Source organism: Otolemur garnettii, unplaced genomic scaffold, assembly GCF_000181295.1.
Source record: "Otolemur garnettii isolate 467f Iridium unplaced genomic scaffold, OtoGar3 scaffold00126, whole genome shotgun sequence".
NCBI lineage: Eukaryota > Metazoa > Chordata > Mammalia > Primates > Galagidae > Otolemur > Otolemur garnettii.
In genome coordinates, this window is record NW_003852521.1 from 4514833 (window position 1) to 4535952 (window position 21120).

At 42.3% G+C, this 21120-nt stretch overlaps 1 protein-coding gene across 4 annotated transcripts in view; it reads right to left on the minus strand.

The window, feature by feature from the left end:
- The window catches only part of ESR1 (estrogen receptor 1), a 264535-nt gene extending 247562 nt beyond the window's left edge, over positions 1-16973 (minus strand). For 2 of the 4 annotated variants that reach the window (XM_003797871.2, XM_012810120.2), the window contains exon 1: positions 14379-15055. In XM_003797871.2, coding sequence (XP_003797919.1) covers positions 14379-14830 — 452 coding nt within the window. In that variant the 5' untranslated portion in view covers positions 14831-15055. Of the gene's footprint in view, positions 1-14378; positions 15056-16858 lie in introns of those variants that run through there. The other 2 variants (XM_012810119.2, XM_023517961.1) reach the window with 2 other exon arrangements.
- Between the last annotated feature and the right edge of the window lie 4147 nt (positions 16974-21120).

Here is a 21120-nt window from a genome sequence, read left to right on the forward strand (position 1 = left end):
TTTGACTTCATAGATTCTGATTCCAACCAGTTTTTCTTCCTTTGTTCAGGAGCCTCTGACCAGGGTTGCTACCAGTCAGCCATCTTCCCAGAATCCCCCTGTTGTTGTTATTGACAATGTTGTTTATATGGCCAGGGCCAGGTTCAAACTCACCAGCCCCAGTGCATGTGGCCAGTGCCCTAACCACTGAGCAATGGGCGCTGAGCCATAATTAGGCAACTTTTAAGGTTCACTAACTCTTGGACCACAGTAAATTAAGGTTCACCATTTTTACTAAAATTACCCATGAGTTAATAAAAAAGAATGTACCGTCCCACCTTGCATAGCTTAAGGCATCACGGAGAAACCTCCTCCCCAGGAAGGCTGTCTGCCACAGTGCCGTGAGCTCTGCGGCGCTAATCCATCTTCTCACTTTCTCTCCGCCTGCTGCTCTTCTCCTTCATGTGGCTCCAATTAGAAAGTTTTAGCCCAGACTTTGAAAAGATTAAAATGATCATCTTCAGGGGAGAAATATTGACTTAGAAAAAGTTGCCATTGACCTAATCTTCCTGCGTATAGCACCACCTGTTTCCAAGGAACCGCCAGAATGCAGGATGCTGGGCAAAGGTCTCTCAAAACGTCACAGGGGAGTTCTGTCGTCAACTCCATAGCGGAAGTCATTTTGCGGAGAGGATATTGATAGTATTTTCAAAAACAGATAAAAAATATATTTGGGTCTTCAATTTTTCATGGAAGGGAAAAAGAAATATAAAAGACAACCTCAAGAAATCCATACTAACGTCCTCAAATGGTTTTCCTTCTACACACAGAAAAGTCATAAAACACGAATAAGAGCATATTAATTTCTACATACCCTCTTTATAATGTTGTGAATTATTCTACCTCCTTTTTAAATGTTGACAATTCAAACATTTCTTTAACTGACTTAAAAATGAAAGTGAAAAAACAGTATAATTTTGTCTAATCACAAATTCTATCCTGATAAACATAAATCTATACAGAATAAGTCACATCCAATCATCTTGGTTTAGTACAGTGATAAACCATCAGCCATGCCCTTTTTTAACAAATTTATCAGGAACACTAATTATACTTCCAACATACGGTTCCATCAGTTGCCATTCTTATTAAACTTACATTTCATTTCCTGGAACAATATTAAACTACAAGGGGAAAAATTTAATAGTAAGCAGTATATCACCACATCAGGGTTAGTAATTAGTCTCAGAGAAGACAAGTGTTTTTCAACATAGCAGCCAAGTAACTAAAAATTTTAATTGTGCCTGGGCTGATAGATCAAGCACAGGCCATATTTTCTAATTTTGCCAATATCTAAAGTAAAAGATCTATGATGAAATAATGCAAATTCCATTGTCACTTTGGCAATAGTGAAATAAAAATAGCATCCAACTTCTGTAGAAATCTGAAAAAGTCAGAATAAATCTCCAGTGATATCTGGCAAGGTAATTCCTAACCTTCAAGCCCTGGAAACAAAAAGAAAAAAGAAAAACAAGAAAGGAAATCTACAATCCAAAAGTAAGCAAGATGGAGACATTAGAACTGAGACTAAATAATCTAAATGGGAGTATAAGAAATAAGTTCCCCTAGAAAACTAAAATCAAAGTTGTAAACAAAGGTTATAGATTTTCACGTAAACCATAAACCAATTAATCAGATGGCCCACGTCGTACTTAAACAGGCATGGCCAGGGCATTTGTGTTCACCATCATTATAATTTTGCAGTGACCAGAATCAAGCACTCTCTAATTCCACTTTGCATAAGCTTCCACAGTAAATGCTTTAACTATAACAATGGGCATCGCATGGTCTCTATGCTCGGGATGAACCAAGGCTGCCTGAGCCTCCATTAGGTGTGAGATAGCAGACACACCTGCTCTAACACGGGTTCTAGTCCTGGCTCTGCCTCTAGGACTGGAGAAACCTCAAGGAAGCCCCTTCACCTCTCTGGACTTTGATTTCTTCACCTAGAAAATAAAGAGGTAGGAATATATTGTGTCTAAGGCCCCTCCTAGATGCAAAGCAAATACTGTGATTTAATGATTTTATCTGTGCGCAGAGAGGACTAGACTAGATGAACACTACAATTCTAACCAGATTTTAAGTTCTCAGATGGGTTTTGTATGCAAGAAAATTTTAAGGTTGCTATCAGCAAGTCTTTGTGGGATTTTATTTAAATGACTCCTGATATTAGAAGGGAAAACAGCACCCTACTTAATGGAAAATTGTTTAAACATGCTTTTAGAAAGCATCATAAAAATAGCCACTTCCCATAAAACTAAAAGCAGCAGCCTCGGGACACAGACTAAGATTAAAGCATTGTCACAACTAAATTAAAGACATTACAAGGAATTAACAAACCAACTGCCAAGTAAATTGATCAGATGACAGAAGACGTCCTGTCAATTGTTATTTATAATATAGTTGGTTAAAAGCTTAAGTTCCAGAGTTCCATTTCTGGTTTAAAATCCTCTATTACTCATTATGTGACCTTGGATAAGTCACTTCCTCTCCCTAAATCTTAATTTCTGCATCCATAAAATAAGGATATTAGTAGTACCAGCCTCTTAGGGTTGGTACAGGATTAAACAAAGACCATTAAGGCTTACAGCAAAGTTCCTGGTGCACTATGCTCAAAAAATGCCACCTGTTGATATTCTTAAAGTCTTAACAATTTACTTATTTTGTTGATTCAACAATTTGACTGTATGAATTATTAGACATTTATTCTGTCCAAGGAATGGGGTTGAAACTGCAGGGAGTACAAGGATAAAGAAGACTCAGCTCTTCTTCACAACCTCAGCTGCCCTCCTCTGCCTGGCTAAATCCTCAATCTTAAACAAGTGCACATGTCAATTGTTCCATCAAACTTTTGTGACCTCAGCATGGATGGACTGGGACCTCCCTGTGGTTAAGTCCTTCTCCTCAGTGCTCCTAACTCTCTTCTACATCACAGTTCTTCTTCCACTGTTTTTTAATTGTCTATACACTCATCATCTTCCTCACTAGACTACAGATTCCTTGAGGACAGATAATGTTTCCAATCTCTCTCCCTACCACAAAAGGAGTGCATGACCTTTAACATCTATAAAGAAGCTTATACATCTATAAAGCTTCCTGAGTATATGAATATAATAAATGAAGTAATAACACTGATAAAATATATTAAACTATACTCATATAATCTGTGATAATCCCAAAATCTATTAAGCTGATAGAGAAGAACAATCTATTTACAACCAAAATGAAAGGAATTATATGGCAATTACAAAAAAGGTTGTGAAAAAGTTGCTATCGTGCACCAGGCACACAGAAATTCACCTGGTAGAGGGAGTGTCTGAGCTGAGCCTTGACTTCTGGGAAGGACTGGCCTAACCAAGATGGGATAAGAAGGACCAAAGGCACACGGTACAGAAGGAAATGACCAGGAAGGACGGAAGTAGGAAAACGCTATTTAAATGTGACTTTGAACAAGAGCTTCTTGGAGTGATAGTAGGAGAGGAGTTGGAATCAAATCCCAAGGGTTTGAATGCCACACCAAGGAACATGCATGAGTCCTGCAATTGCACTGAAGGCTTTTAAGCAGAAGAAGGTACTTGTATAGGGTGACCAGATTTTAACATTTGTTAAGTGGGACAACATGGGTGGGGCGGGGCTGGGGATGGGCAGGGCAGGGCCTGACAACAATGCAAACTTTGATAAGCAGTTCTCAATAATCACTTCTCAATAATTATTTGTTATTATTACAGTTTAACATTATAAAATTAACAAAAATAATATAAAACTCATATTCTGATGAAATAGCCACATGGCAGCCGAAAACCATATATTCCCTTCCTGTTCTCCCGCCTGTTCGTGCATTCTTTCCAAAAATTGGGACTTTTTAAAAACGCAGCAGGACGCAGGACAAATTGTTAAAAAGCGGGACGTCTGGTCACCCTATACTTGTATGTACTTTGAGTAGTAGACCCTCACAGTAAACCAAAATATGAATTAGAGTTTGAAAGCTCAAACTCTGAAAAGCTAGTGAGGAACTCATAACAGCAATAATAGAGGACCGACCATGTGTAAAGAAAGAAAAGAAACACCGGAGGGGACATCCCATCTGGCTTTTTGAGACCTACTTGAAAATGACCGGCTCTGCACTTTTTTCAACTACAGTTGTGCAATATAAAAATTCTAGAAACAGAATGCTTCTACAAATTACTCGGTAAGTTTGCTAGCCACTCCCTAAGGTCAGAGACTGACTTCTGACAAGAGGGTTGGACTCCTAGAAAAGTAACTTTAGTTCATCAATCACAATTGCTAAGCATCAAAAACAAAGAACAAAGAACCAGAGTCCTGGGCCAATGAGCAATAGCTCCTCACCGTGTGGGGCTCAGAACTTGCTGGTCAAGTGGTGCGGGTATTGGCGGAGACCCATTTTCACTTCTCACCCGAAGAGCTGCATTTATTCATATTTCTAAGATCTCAAAGACTGTTTCAGCTGCTTATTCTGGGCAGAGTCACATGAGGAAAGAGTGGGCTGGAGGACTGAGCAATTAACAGCCCCAGCCCTGGGCTCCCGTGGCAAGTCGGAGTGTCTGAATGCACATTTTGCATATTGACAAGAAGTTAGTCTTCCAAAATGCAAACTTAGAGAAGGAGAGCATCAAAGCTAGCTTCACTCTGTGGGTAGAAGATCGCAAGTGCATCGTGACAGGAAGGAGCGCATAGGAGAGCCTCAGCTGAGTGCTCCTCCACATCCAAGTCTGGTTCAAGGATTCCAAGGTACAGAACTTTCCAAAGAGGGAACTGAAAATTTCGTGCAACTGATTGTACCAGGATTTCGGATTTAGGATTTTGGAGTTGTGTCCACCACTAACAGTCTACTGTGTGGCAATTGTGTGGAAAATATGAAGGAAAAAAGCCCTCCTGGGGGCCATGGGGGGTGTATAAGTGGCTTAAATAAACTTCAATTATCCAAACATTTGAAAATCTAATGATGCAGGCTAACTGGCCGAGGTGGGAGTATCTGTGTCCACGTGTTAGGTGGCTTCCTAACTTTATCCTCACATCCTGTGGCAAAAATCTGCATCCTCATGTTCTCCTTCAACTCGCCTTCTTTGGATTTAGTCAATGTCAAATCAACTGCCTATCTGAACTCCTACCGAGAATGCTGAGGGGTAGAAGTGAATGCCCATCCCCGTTCTCCTCAGCACTCCTTTTACCCTCTGCTTCTGAAATCCAAGAGGCCCAATGAAATGAGGACGTGGAGGTCAGCAGACTTGGGTCTGAGTATTGCTCCCCAGGCTCAGGACACAGCAAAACCCGGGGCACACCACAGGGCTCTTCTACCTCCACATCTGGGTCTTGGAAACTGAGCCAGAACCACCATCTAAAGTTACAGGAGAAGTAAAGGCAATCAGACTCAGGAACGTACTTGGAAACCTCAAATCAGTAGACTCCACAGGAGCAAAGCTCCAAGGAGGGGCTGTTTGTTATTTTTGTATCTCTAAATTGCCTATTCCAGCTTCAACCCCAGGGTAATTATCAGAGCTGTTAGGATATGCCCCAGTCTCTGTAATTTTTCTAGTGATCTGTGTGATTCTGAAACCTTTCTGAATTTGAATGTGCAGCCAGGATTAACAAAACGCCTCGAAGTGCGAGCTTCCATCCCTCTTCCTTTCTCAAATCACACAGACATTCCCTCCTCGCCCGCTGCACACCATAGCTCACCTCTGCTCCAGCAGCTTCCCTTCTGGAATTTCATCAGCCCACAATACTTAATGCCCCTTACTCTTTATTGCTTGATTGATTCTTACTTCTCTGGAATTCTTTTCACCATAGTTTTGTTTTCCAGCACAGGAGCTGGCATGTATCAAACATTTCAAGAAATACCAGCTTCCTGCTTCCTTTTGGTTGGAAAAGTTTAACTTCTAATCACAATAGGGCATTAAAGTTGGTTCCTTGAAGACAGAATAAACAAATATAGGGAAGTAACGAATGTTCCAGACTCGCAGAGAGCTCCCAGAGTCCCCTTCTTCAGTGCATGCGTTCTCATACAGTTCCCAATTCCCTTCTGAAGAAACGAAAAATAATGGCTTGCTATGTGCTGGGCATGTTTTAAGCCGTAGGTGTTTATGAACTCGTTTAATCTTCACATCATCCAGAAGACAAAGTCCTGTTCTGATTGGCATTTTACAGATGAGCACACTGAGGCCCACAGCCATGTGACGTGCCAGGAGTTACAACGAGAAAGACATCAAATTGTGACGGAAGCACCAGCTGCCTGCCTCTGAAACCTGTTCTTGATTACCGTATTACAGAGTCAGTTCTGATTCTTCATGGTAGGTGCATTCTATAAAGTTGCCTCAAACACTGACCTGACAAATACTGAACCATTCCTTTGAGAGGAAAACAGGGACAGGTTCTTGGGGGCCTTGGGTTACAGCATTTTTGTTAACTTTTCAGTACATAACCCTGTTTCATGTGTGTTTCTGTTTAAAAAGAAAAACTTTACTTAACATACACTGTTGATTCATTAACAATGAACTGAGCCAACAGCACTGTAACTCATGCCTGCACGATGCTTATCACACAGGGATCTTCTCGGCTAAGACACATCCAGCCTTGTTGCACGTAGAAACACTAGATGGTACTGCAGCACGATGTCGGGGGCCATTTTAAACAGCAAAGTCACCCACAATAAAAGTACAAAAATGCCAAAAAGCATGGCACTAAGCACTTGACATACTGTCAAGAGAACACTTGCTCACTATAGCAGGAGAGCTGTAGTAAGCAACACAGACCAGAGCCTTGTTCAACCTCAGCTCAACATGGACATCGGAGGACTCCAAGGTTTTGCCATTCCTCACATGTCTGCAAAGGACAGAGAAAGCTCCTCAAGCATCAGTTTGGGGGTTACAAATAATTTTAACAAATAGGTGAATTTTCAGATGCAGAATCTGTGGATGAGAGCTAACTGTACGTGGAACGCCCCATGGAGTCTTTCCGTCTACTTTTATTCCTAAGGGAAGGAGATTCACCCACATTCCACACTCTTCCAATGACATCTAAAGATCCTTTCCTAAATGGCCCTTCTTCCAGCCCAGAGAGTGGAATGAGCCATGTCACATTGCTTCCTGCCCACCTCTGTCCATTCTTCCCACCAGCAGCTTCTCAGGACTCCCACCTGCCAGACTCTTTGCTAAGAGCTGAGAGAAATACAGCAACACAAAAGTCACGATGTCTGCTTGGACCAGAGCTCCAGAATTCCTCCTTTTAGACATCAAAGAGACTTCCAAAGGCCCCACAATGTTTTCCCTATAACTAAAGAAAATAATTTCTTGATGTAATTAAATTGTATCTCATACTCAAAATGGAGTAGACAGTCAATGTTGCATTATGAAAGTTCTACCCTTCCCCCAAAACATCATCATTTTAAAATGTCTTCATGATGGGCAGCGCCTGTGGCTCAGTGGGTAGGGCACTGGCCCCCTATACCAAAGGTGGTGGTTTGAACCTGGCCCCAGCCAAACTCCAACAAAAAAATAGCCGGGCGTTGCAGCAGGCGCCTGTAGTCCCAGCTACTCCGGAGGCTGAGGCAAGAGAATCACCTAAGCCCAGGAGTTGGAGGTTGCTATGAGCTGTGATGCCACAGCACTCTACCAAGGGTGATAAACTGAGACTCTGTCTCTTAAAAAAAAAAGAAAGTCTTCATGACATAAGTGAAATGAATCAGGAATGCACCAAGGACTGTTCAAAAAGGAGCATTTTTTTTTTTATTAAGTGGGAAATTACAGTTGGCAAAAATGCCTGCTACAAGTTCACATGGATCCAGAACTCCTGAAATTGGGTGCCCTGGGAGATAATATCCAATGCTACACTTTCAGTTATCTCCAGAGACTTCTCCATGCAGAAGACTTAGGCATTAGAGTTTCTCCCCTGTATGCCATAAGATTTCCTAGCTTCTATAGGCAACTCTGTTCTATGAACTGCTGGAAGTACACAACCACATTATGTATAATCTATTCCTTCAGTGAGGAAGGAACAAGGTAGCCAAGTGAATTAATAATCGAACTTAGAAAGCAATTCTACTCAGTGTAAATTTCTTCTTGATTTTAAGTGCCCATTCTTTGGAGATAAGAAAAATAATATTTTTTAGACTTTTAATCTAGTTAATGCCACTGTGAGTCACTGAGGTATATTCTTACACTGGCTTCCCATTGTAGGTAGGAAATCTGTTGAGCTCTGTTCCAAATTTCATTAAAATAACAGATGAAACCAGTCAATAAAGAAATAAACCAGAAAGGGTGGAAGAAAAAAATCCAAGAACACACAGATGGAACTAAAACAGAAAACGAAAAAAGAAAGCTTGATGGGGGAAATAGGCCAAAAACAGCCTTGAAGGAAGTTTAATGCTTCTATTTATTAGAAAATGAAGGAAAAGAAACAAGAAAGTATGAGAATGGACTCCAAAAAGATCCGCAGAGAAAAGAGGAAGTATACCAATACAAAAGGGACTATTTCTAACATCTTTAGTTGCAGGAAACAAAAAGAGAAAATCATCCTCTGCTTTGAGGGCCTTAGATGAAATCCCAAGCCATTAAAGGAACTAAGAAGCCAAACTGCCCAGGGAGTTGGGCAAGGCATGTGCGGGTCAGCTGCTGAGGAGCTTAAACATGCCCCACTGTTTGAGAACAGGCAGAATGAGCCTGGGACCGAAGGAGGCAGGACAGGAGTGGAAATGATCAGGGTGGACATTCGGGCTGAACAGTTCTGTAACTTCTGAGCAAGAGGTGACAATCTGAACAATAAACTGTGAAGGCCCTTGACATCTTGTGGGGATAACAATATTTAGAGCACTCTCAAAAAGAACCCATCCAAATCTTTTCAAAGGCTCACTGGAAATGTCTAGTTCTGAACATTACTTAACTAACTTCATTAACTTCTAGGGAATGTCTACAATTTTCCCACGTGTAATATATAGGAAAGTCCAGAAAGTAGAAAATTCTAGAAAAATAATAAGTCTCCTATCTTATTAAAGATGATATAGTTAAAGTAGATATTATTGAAACAAACTAATTTGATCCTTTATCAAGTTCAAAGGAAAAACAAAACAAAAAATCTCATCTTGTCTGGGATTCTGGGGCTTCTTTTTCATTTTCTGTGTAGCAATTATAGGTACCTAGTAGGTTTATGGTACTAAAATGATCGGAAATCTCATTATGGAAATTTTCAGCCTATTAAATTATAGCTCTACCCCAAAAAGCCAAGTAGATTAAAATATGTTGATTTAATAAACATCTCCAGGCATAATAAAGCATCCAGAAATACTACCTACCCAACCTGAGATCAACATTCCATCACCATCGTCATTGTCATCCTCATAATCACAGATTACCACCACCACACCACCGTATCACTTACAAATGGATTGTAAGAAAGCCATACCCCTTTTTATCTAAGTTTCTTGAAGTTATTACATTATTAAACTGGATAAAATTTTGCCAGGAGGACCAAAATAGTTGTCTTTCTATCCTTCATATTTTTTAAAGGGTCTAAAAATATGCACATAGTTTAAAACATTGTTGATTAATACAAAACTGTCATTATTCTTAGTAATATTCCTTCCCCAAGGCACAGAGTTCAGCAATTATGGCTTCTTTCCCCAGGGGATTAAGACTATCATAAAGGTATTTCCCTAAACCCCCGTCCCACTTAAGTCTTCATATTTCAGAGGACAGTGTGAGGATGTTTTAGGGAAGGTCTAGGGGAAAAGTCACATACATTTTTCTAAGTGGCATTATCCATCAATTCCCTGGCAAGGTTTAAAATATAAAACTACTTGATGAACTTGATAAACTGCCCCCTTTCTATGAAATCCCTTATACTTTCGCTTTGGTGGGCTTGTATTCTAGTGTGGCTAAATATATATATATATTTTTAATTTATATAGTATCTTTCTCGGGAGTATGCATTTTGGTTTTGAGCAATTGTAGCCAGTGTGCATTTTCCTGTCTTAGATAAGCAAATTGAGACTTAGAATTAAACTCAAAAACGTCTTTGCTCCTCTCCATTCAAATTAGCCTGGAGAGAAAGGGACGCACTCAGCATGCTGCTCACTCTCCTGGGTTCTTCTAAAGTTACATTAAAAATAATAATGAAGTCACGGGGAGGAGTTAGATGGATTAATTTCATGCTGAGTAGGGATTTCAGAAAAATATCATTAAAATCCATATGTTTTCTTATGTAAAACTGTTTTCACATTATCGGGGTTTTGACATTTTTTTAAATGTATCTGTAAAACAAGAATTTTTTATGATAACCTGATAACCCCGGCTGTAAATAAATGTTGCAGATGGTGATGAAGATTTTACTTAAATTTGGCTTTCACAGAAAAAGTTTTTATGTTATCATCATTTTATATTCATAATGAAACTCCTGACCACCTAAATCTGTTCTTCCCTACTGTCTTTTAGCTTACGGAAATACCAAAACAAATATTAATATGTGGATAAAATAATAAAAGTATATAATGGTTGTATAGCTCATATACCACAGATACACTCTCTCTTGACAAAACTACTATTGTCTCATTTCTTATAGTTTTTCCTGGTATCTTTTGTCCCTATCAAGAAATTTTATTTCCTTAAAACTTTAAGAAACCAAAATTCTAATCCTCAACCTAAATTTTCCCAAACTATGAATGTTACAGCCTAAATATAATATATTCGCAATAGTAAACAACAAACAGCTACAGCCGGGGATCCAAATTAACTGAGTGTGAGAGAGAAGATTAGAATAAGTGGCAATTATCCTTCAGGAGGTTTCTACCAAACAGGAATAAGCCACATGGAGTAGGTGAAAATGAAATGGAGATTGAAGATGTGATTCCTTTTTCATCTGAAAATACACTCATTCACGAGGCAATATGTGACTCCTTGGGCTCTTCTTAGACCAGCACAAAGTGTCAGGTAATCAGTAACAATTTAAATTAATGAAAAAAAGTAAGAACAGAAAGAAAAGGGGCTGAAATATTACCTAAGTACAATGAAAGAATTATTGGAAGCTTGAAAATTAGCCACTCAAATCCCTCTTTGGAGATCAGCCTCTGTTCAAAGTTGAGAAATACTTTTAAATAATCACCAACGGACAAAATAATCACCTAAAATGTGCGGGCAACCAGTACACAAATTACCAGGGTATTGGTTTTAATGCAAAAGGTCTGCACATTTATCAAGGTTGTTTTTTTGTTTTTGTTTTTGTTTTTTTTTTTGAGAAGTGGGTGATGTTTAGCTCTAAAGAATACTGAGTAATAAAACTGAAATAAGTATGCAGCACTAAATATCTGCATAAATTAAATACCATTTGAAGTTTTAAAACCATGGTTGATACAATTAAGTTTCATCTTCAGTTCTATTCAAAGTTCCTAAGTTGTTTGAACTCTTAACAGAAACCCTGAATAAGATGATTCCCTGTTTTCTTCATCATGAAATTTTAGGTAAGACACATCTTGCAAAATCACAGCTGGCCTATTGGGACATGTGACAATCTTTCTCACACTATCATATGCCTACAGCAATTTTATCAATTATATTTCCTCATACAAAGATGTGGGTGGCTGCTTATCATGGCCAAGGGACCACAGTTATCTTAAGGCTAGCTGATGGGAACTTGACATAGGTTGTCTGAACATCCCAGTGGACCATGTAGGGGAGCAATCCACATGGTAGCCTCATTCTACAAGTGGAAAAACTAAGAATCAGAAATAGCCTAACTGACCTAAAGATACCAGACAAATTCACAAGAGGAAAATAAAATAGTTTTTTTTGGTTTGTGTAGATAAAACAATCAACCACTCGCCTGGATTTTTTGTTCTCTACTTAACATAAAACACGTTAGGCCAGTCGTTCTCAAACTTTTTGACTTCAACCTCTAATAAGGAATAGATTTTACCTCACGATCAGCACACACGAGCAGGTATAATTAAAACCAAATTTCAGAAGACAAAATTTACCCTTACTGAATGCTATGCACCCTTGTATTTTCTATTATATTGTTTTCTTAGTTCCTTTTAAAATAAAAAAAGAAGTTAGTCCCAGTAAACTGATTTCATGATCCTCTAGGTCAAGACAAGTAATTTGAAAACACTGCTTTCAACTCCCAAACTTTTGATAATTACCTGAGAAAACTAGTGTTTCCTAAAAGAGTCTAGTCAATTCTTCCCTTTTTCCCTAGAGTTATTCAAACAAAAAAACTGAGAGGGGAAAATATTAAATAACATACTGTCTGTGTGAGGCCCTTGCAAAGATGCTTCTCCTCTCCCTGGGTAGGCAGAATTCTAACAAAAGAGGAAAGATGTTATAGGAAATGAATCACATGGGAAAAATCATTCTAAAACTGAGTTTCCACACAGAATCCCCTTTGTACAGGTTTTTTACTGTATTTTTGAAAGTTCCTTGTTATTTTTTTTTTTTTAGTATCCCAGAAATATTTAAGTATTATTTAATGGAAAAAGTTTAAGATAGGGCATGTTAGAGTGATACTACTTGCCACCAGAATGATGAACAATTTTGAATAAAATGGAGTCCCCTCTTCAATTGACCAGGCTCACTTGGTAATTATCAGCAAGGCAGTAAATAATCCAGCAAGGAGCAGTCTCATTAGTGCCCATTGAAATTCAGTGGCATTAATTTGCAATAAAAGAACTGAAAATTAAATGGGAAAGAAAATAGTTTCTGGAGTCCACCATTAAGGTTATGGAATTCCAATCATATCAGTGCCTTCCTTCACATCAAGGAGTTTAAAATGCTGTTTGAATTACATCTAATCGCTTTACTTTGTTCTTCCATTTTTAAAAAAAATAGGCAGAAGAAATACTTTTTCTTTTTCCGTTTTAACCCTAAATTAGGACATGTGAAATTAATTTGAAATATAAGAACTTTTCAAAGTTTCGTTCATCGTTTGTCTTTTAGGTAATAACTCAGCCTGTACTTACTTAGCTGTGGGATGCTGTAACTCCTCTCAGAGGGCTGGGGATGCTTGTCTGGATACCCCAAGAATCTGCCCTTCAGTACCTTCTGCGGGCCAACCTGCACCTTACTCCTGTTTCTTCTGCTAAAAACATCTCTGGAAATATTAAAAGTACTGAAGAGACAACGGTCCACAGTTTTCTGGGCAGAAGAACCTGGGTAAGAGCAGGAAGCAAGTCCAGGCACCAGGGTACAGGGAAGTGGCCAATTCAGCACCAGCCTGGGGCTCCCAGCAGCCTACCAAACCCAGCCAGGACACACCTGTGCTGTCGGTGTTCACCAGAAACGCCCGCCTGGCCCTCCGCAGACCCATCAGGAAGAGGAAGGAGAAACTGTCAAAGGGAAAGGGGGGAGGGAGAGGAAGAAAGACAATTCTATTGGAAAAAAATTAAAATGAGGCCACAGAACACCTGACCCTTAAGTCACCAAGTGCTCTCCTGATGTCAATTCTTGGGCAGTATCTGCGTGGTAGGCCAGACATGGAACTAAGCAGACAAGGGGTTATTTTAACGCATATTACTTTGATATGGCATGTTATAAACTCATGGGACACCTACAAGTTTTCTGTTGTCAGAAGTCACCTGCCAGCAATCTACTCCAACACGGACTCAAGCAGTTAACTCAGAAATCAGAAACTTGGTGAGACCCATTCAACCCCTGCATCGCTCTCTTCAGCACCGCTACCCAATCCTAAAACCCCAGAAGGTCTGATGGGGAGGAGGGGGGAAGCGGCGGGTGATAGGGTCGCTTCCCAAAAGTCATCCTGACAGCCTGCATATTTTCAACCTGAAATTCTAGATGAAAGGAAATTTTGCGAGCACATTAAAAGACAGAATTGTAAAATAACAGTAAATAAAACCCTCCAGAGCCCTGCTAACTCCAAACACCTCTATCTTTAAATACCAAAAATGGGACCTCAGCTAGCGACTGGTGTTTACTCGGTGCGAGGTGTGTTCCGCACAAATCAGCGCTGCTTTGCACGGTTCTCCAACATTGGATCAGTTAGAAAGCACTTGGGCTTTCGGATCTGCCTCTCCCGCACAAGGTTGGGGGATGGAGAACATGTTTTTTAAGCTGCCAAGCGACAGAACTTAACTCTCTGAACGTGGGCTTCATAAATAAGCCCCCGGCTGGGCCGCCTGCCGCTGGGATCCCCGAGCGCACCCTCAGGTCGCGCATCGCGCGGCTCCAGTAGCCGGGGCTGCCCTGGTGCCCAGCTCCGCGGCCTGCGGCCTCCGGGCGGCTGCGGGCGGCGCGACCCCCGCGCTGGCCCGCTCGCTCCCTCCCGCCGGGCGCGCGGCTGTCACCCCGACGTGGTACCGCGGGCGGCGCGGGCGCGGGTACCTGTAGAACGCCGGAGCGCCGGCCTCCCGTACTGCGTAGCCGCTCGGCTCGTTCTCCAGGTAATAGGGCACCTGCTGGCCGTGAGGCTGCAGGAAGGGCGACAGCTGCGGCGGCGGGTGCAGCAGCACCAGCGGGCTCGGAGACACGCTGTTGAGCTGGGAGAAGCTCCCCAGGCCGTTGGCGCCGAACGCGGCTGCTTCGGACCCGGGGCCGTAAGGGAGGCCGGACTGGCCGTAGACTGGCGCGGAGGCGGCGGCCGCGGCGTTGAACTCGTACGCGGCGCCCTCGGGGTAGTTGTACACCGCGGGCTTGCTGCTGTCCACGTACACCTCGCCCAGGGGCCGCTCCAGGGGGATCTTGAGCTGAGGGCGGTTCAGGGGCTCCAGCTCGTTCCCTTGGATCTGGTGCAGCATGGCCATTCCGGAGGCTTTGGTGTGGAGGGTCATGGTCATGGTCAGCAGCCGCGGGCACCGTCTCCTCGCGCGGCAAAGGGCTCAGCAGCCGACGGGCCACCTGGAAAAAGAGCACAGCCCGCGGTTAGAGGCGGCGGCGCGGCTCATGTCCCGCCACGCCGCGAACTCGCCCCGGCCCTGCCCCGGGAGCTGGCCAGTCTGGTGGAGCCGGGCGGCCAGACTCAGGCAAGTGCAGTCCCGGCGTGAACGTGCTCCGCCAACTCCCGCCCGGGCCTCCAACTTTAAGTACTCGTCTCCCGAGCTCGTATGCATTACAAAGGTGCTGGAAGACGGCCAGGGACTGTTGCCTTGCTCTGACATTGGCTTAAACATCAGTCCAGGCACAACTCGTTTTGGAGCGATCCCAAAGAGCCGCTTCCCTGAACTTTACTTTACTTGTCGTCGCTGCTGGATGGAGGCTGAATTTCACTGCCGGGGGACGGGGGCGCGCCAGGAGCTCCTAAAGGTGGCCGGGGAAAGACCGGGCTTAAAATAACCCAGGAAGACTAATCCAGGGCCCGGCTTTCTCCAGCGTGCTGCCTTAGGTGTCCTGTGCCAGACTCCAATCTATCTCTGTTTGTCTCTTTCTGTTTGATTCGCTCTCCTCGTTGGCCAGAAATATGTAGTGTGTACATAAAATGACCCTGGGGAGGACTGCTCTGTAATAGATACGGCAGATAGGATGGGGCGTGCGGTTGCACACACGGCCGGCCACAGACAGCTATATTTAGCCGCTGCGGGAATGATAGGAGGCTTGTGGGGGTGGGGAGGGGGCGGAGATTCAAGGTGTACTTATAGGAAGAGCTGCGTTTTGCCAGCAGGAGAACGCAGTGGGACCTCGTGTCCTCATCTGCAAAATGCTCCAAAGCGGACCCTTCCAGCCAGAACCCAGTGAGGTTCTCCCAGCCCAACTTGTGTGTTTATGTTGGACTGTAGTACCGTACTTGCTCCCATTAGGAATTCTCATGTGAACGATGATTCAGAAAAACCTTTGGTGAGGGCACACACGGGTGTTCATGCCTTCCACAGGTTATGCAACCAAAACTTCAGAAATGAATATGAAATGTGACCTTTCTATACAAAACACAGCCTCGGGTCATTATCCAAAGCTTTGACAATCGTGTTACATTGCTTGTCTGACCAACAAATGTTAAAATGCATGTCTACAATTCTTTTCTTTAGTGCTACGATTGGAGCTTCCCGGTTCATTTGGGCTAGGAATATACAGAATAAAATATCCAGATTAAAAAGAAGTAAGAAAAAGTTTTTAGCTGAATTAAGATCTCAGCGCACGCACACACACATATAAATGAGACAAAAGATATGGCAAGATGTGGTAGGTATATCATGCATCCATCACCTTGGATAGTTTATACTTTGTAATAAACTTCCTTTGCTCCAGCCTAATAGACTCTAATACAACCATTAATACTTTGCTCTAATTGCTATCCCAAACACCCAGTAGAGTATCTGACAAAATTTCATGGCATATATAAATGCCAAGCTTGCTGTCACTAATAGTTACAGTTTAGGATTTTCATACTAGTAAGCATGCATTTTATCTCATTCTTATAAAAACAGGTCATTTTGAGCCATATACAGATGTAGCTGATTTAATATGAAGCCAACACTGAGTTTGGCATTAATAACTATAGATTATAAGCAAAGAAAGGGTTAAAAACACATTCGGTGAATCACAGATATTTCTCTTTATGGCCAGCAATCATTAATTTCCCAAGCAATTTTTCCACAGATGATTTAGTTTCCGTAAATCACACTTTCAATTTTCAAATGCCTTTTTTAAACACATGCAAAAGCACTTCATAGGGTTCTTAAAAATCGGAACCTATCAGATGGTATACAAACAGCACAAGACTCCCACAAGTTGCCAAAGAAAAAGGAAACACCTACCCCCAAGGAGAACAGCAATCCTTATCTCCCTGCTAGGAGACAGACATTGGCCAGAAAGGTAAGTTGCTTTCTCAAAATGCTAAAGCTAAAGAGAGAAATCAAAACAGTCCTACCTACCCTGCTGGATCAAGAGCGCCTTTCCAGAAATGTTCCATGGGCTTGTAGAAGTCAAGGGCTGAGACAGTGAGAAGGAAGGCAGGAATGTGCTCGCATGTACGAGTGGCTTGTGTGTGAGAGAGGCAGAGAGCGTGTGTTGATGTGTTTGTGTGTGGAATGGCAGGGATTCGGGAAGCAGCCAGTAGGCAGGGCACTTGGCAGCCCCTCCCGGCAGACACGGCAGCTGGGCTGCTGCTCGGCGCTGGATGAATGGCAGTGGGGAGTGAGGGAGACTTGCTGTCTGCTCATGGAGAGCAGAGTGGCACAGTCAGAGAGAGCACAACTGGGGAAAGAAACTCCAGCCCCTGTGCTCCTTCCTTGGGAGCCTACAGAGTGTCCCATGCTTTCTGCTGCCACCCTAACGCTAGAGGAAAAACAAGCTTGCTGTAAATCATAGTCTTATGGCTAAAATAGATTGCCAGTCAAAAGTGTATGGGTATCAAGTTTACAAAATGTGACATGAGTGGTTTTTCCTAAAGAATATAATTTAACCATAAAAGCCTCTGGGATACATGTGGATCAAATGCCTTGCTGGCCCCGGCTCCCAATCTCTGAACACTAGTGCCGCGCCTCCGATTGCACCAGGAAACCAGACTTTGGAATAAATGTTTTGGCATTCGAGGGATGTGTTTCCAGCCTGAAATGTAATCCTCCTCCACCTCGTTAACCAAACCCACAAACCTTTCCACGAATAGCTCAGTTGACTGCTTTCTGTAAACATGTGAAAAATATACATTATTAAAAGCCTAGAGTATGAAGATAAGACAAAGGTGAGTCCCTTTGTTTCAAGCTGATTCTAGGCTCTCGGGTTGCTGGCACTGATTGTGGGGCGAAGTCCCTGGTTTCCCAATGGTGCCCACATGGATTCACCTGGTCCTTACCTTTTCCCTTGGCCGTGGTGCTGATGCAGAATAATAAGGTGCTCCAAGCATGCCTACGCCCAGGGGCCCAGGACACATGACAGGTTGTGGAGCATTTGTTGCCAGACATTAGTCACTGCCTTGGGGATTAAATGACTCTAATCACAATGCCAGGAGTGGCCAGTCTCTGGCCCTGGACGCTATGCAGTTATTGAGTTATGAGGAGCTCTAGAAATCAACATGAAGAAAGAACTAGAATGTTATAAAAATGTTAATGATCTCATGTGCAAATATATATTTGGGGCCCTTGATAGTTCTGGAGCACAGAAGAGTTCCCTCCATAATCAGCAATAACAATCAATATTGGATATAACTAAACATTGAAAAGAAAGACTATCACCCTTTGTGGGTGACAGGGGTGACTGGCTCCTCCTGTAGGCCAACAGTGACCACCCACTTAGGAAACCAGTCCAAAATAAAGCAAGAATATGCAAGGAGAGGAGGGAAGAAAAAAGGAAGAAAGAAAGGAGGGCGGGAGAAAAGAAAGGGAACCTTCCAAAGTTCACATTTAACAGAAGAAGCTCAGCTGTCCCCTCACAGACTTTGATCATTCAGAGACTTAGGAAGCTAGTCTGAGACGCCCAGCGAAGGCAGTTTTCTTGACCCCTGTCTCCGCAACACTCTCTTCCAGACTTTTCTGGAGGCCTGGGGTAAGAAAGCATACTGCATTACGGTGAGTCTCCTCTGCTGCCTCTGGCAACAACTTCACACACAGGCCCCAGCTGTCTTTTCTTCCCCTCCTGCACTCTCAAGCTGGGGAAAGGCCTCCAGCCGTGGCATACTGGCCTTCCCGGGAGAAGAAGGGTAACGATTTCTCTAGCTCCACCACCCAGCCGAATGTATCTCCGGGCCCACTTTCCCAGCAGTCTCCTGGGCATCACTGGCCTGTGCAAATGTGAGGCATTATTCTCCCTCCCACAGATGTGGTGTTCCTCTCAACCTCCCCCAGGCTGGTGGCATCACTGTCCCTCCAAGCACCCAGATTAAAATCTCACCATCTTTTTGGAGGGACGACTTTCCCTTTCCTCGCACACCTGTAGAAGCAGCAGTCCCTGCACCATCCGGCTGTCCAGCCCCCCTTTCCTTTGCCTTTCTGTTACCCCTTTAGCTCCTCATCTCACCTGTGCCGCCAGCCCCTGAGGACCTCTCTGCCTCTTCCCTTCTTTCCTACATCACCCTAGACCCTGCTGCTTATTTACTTTCCTGGCTTTTTACTCCTCAGGAAGCATCTTGTCATGACCCAGCTCCGCCTTTAACCCAGACCATAGTTTCCCCAGGAGTTCAGGGCCTCCTCTCTGCCCAGAATACCCTTCCTAGTCTACTTCTGCCAACAGGAGCCTCCACTTCAACCAAGCAAAAACTCAATAAGCTAAGAATTCAAAGCTTTTCTAATAACTCAAAGCTTTTCTCTTTTATTTTGCCTAGAACCCTCATTTTCCTGACTTGGCAGGGGTAGTCTTAACTTTTTTATCTTCTTTTTTTTTTTTTTTTTTTTTTGGCCAGGGCTGGGTTTGAACCCACCACCTCTGGCATACGAGGCCAGCACCCTACTCCTTGAGCCATAGGTGCCACCCAGTCTTAACTTTTTTATATAGGTTTAGCCCAAAAGTCACCAAGTCCACAGTGCCATCGCATATTCCTTATTCAAAGAAAATCTCCTCTCCCCTGAATTCTCATAGGAGTTCTCACACAGTTACCAGAATCCTCCTAAATTAGAGTTATTTATCTATTTTTTATCTCCTTATCCTGTTCAGAAGCTCTGTGAAGATAAGTTCTGGCTAGAGTTCTTTGGGAATTCTAAGTTCCTTGCACTGTGCCTGGCCATCTGAGGTTATCAAATATTGGGTAATTTATTGATCCTTATACTTAAAAGGACAAAAGTCTGGCTAACCGTCTATCTCTGAATGTTAAATTTCCATGCGACATTCTACTACTTTCAAAACTGTTTTTGCTAGAAGATTATCTTTGTATCTTCATGCCGGCTGAGGCCATAAAGTCAAAATTCAAATTCGTACAAGCTTGAGGCTTAAGCCTGCAATTCTTGGCAGCATAATTCACAAGAGAGCTCTGAATTTTTAGTTCGTAAGCAGATAATACTATGACCAAACATAGCTTTGTCTCTAGCTCCCTTGAAAGCTTTTTACATTTACAAAAACAAGATTCTTTCAACAGAAAACATGAAAGAAAATAAATTGGAAATATCTTCCTAATAGTTTATACTACTAAGAAATGGTTCCTTTGCTCTGAGACATGAAAGTTTAGCTATGTTCAAACTGATTGTTATACTGATAATAGATGCGCTCTTTGGGAGCTCATTTTTGAGCTCTTATTTGATACCATCAATTTTCCTCAAAAGTGGAACTTTCTGCTCATTTTAAAAATAATGTGGTAATTGATTTTAAGGTTTTTTTTATTAGATCCTAGACAATTTTCACCTGACCTTGAGTTTTTAGTTTTTGAGGGCAAAATTTAAATCTAGTGAAGTGCACATATCTTAAGTTTACAGCTGGTTGAGTCTGAATAGATGGATACGCCCACATAACAACCATCCCGATAGGAGTATAGAGTATTCCCATCACCCAGAAAGTTTCCTTCCTTCCCATTCTATTCAACAACACCCCCTATAGGCAACCATTGTACGGATTTCTATCAGCATAGCTTTAGTTTGCCACCTGACCCAGAAGATACTTTGAATTTTTCATTGTCAAGTAGAATAGATATGCTTTATTAGGAATCAGTGAACGATTTGGACTTAATTTTCCAACTTAATAGAAGGTCATAACCTTCATCTTAATGTTTTCTTGAAAAATTCATTTTTAATAGTATGTTAAAAATCTTTTGATATGATTTGCCTATATTTCATGTAGTAGAAGACAATTTAGAAACTACTTGCACTGTAAGTGCCATGTGTGATACAAGAATTCCAATTATTCCAGTTATTATTACACTGTGTCCCTCTTCCTTCCTTTATCTGTTGTTTACTTGAGGAATCTCATTGCCAGCTTAGGGCATTATTTCTCTGTGAAGGGAAATATCCAGATTGTACCTAAATTCACTCAGCTTGAGATAATCCTATCTAACATGAAGAGGGAACTTTGCATGTGCGCGCACCACATAATCAAATATAATCATCCCCAATGTCAGAGCCAGCCCCGGCCGAGTATTTTTGAAAAGGAATTTGTGCATTCTGAGCCTTTCCAGGTCCTTACTGTTATTTCGTTATCTCAGCTCCCTCTCACTGCCCCTCAGAGCCCAGGACTCCCACCTTCTCCTTCCCCTCCAGTCCCCTCGATGACAGTCACA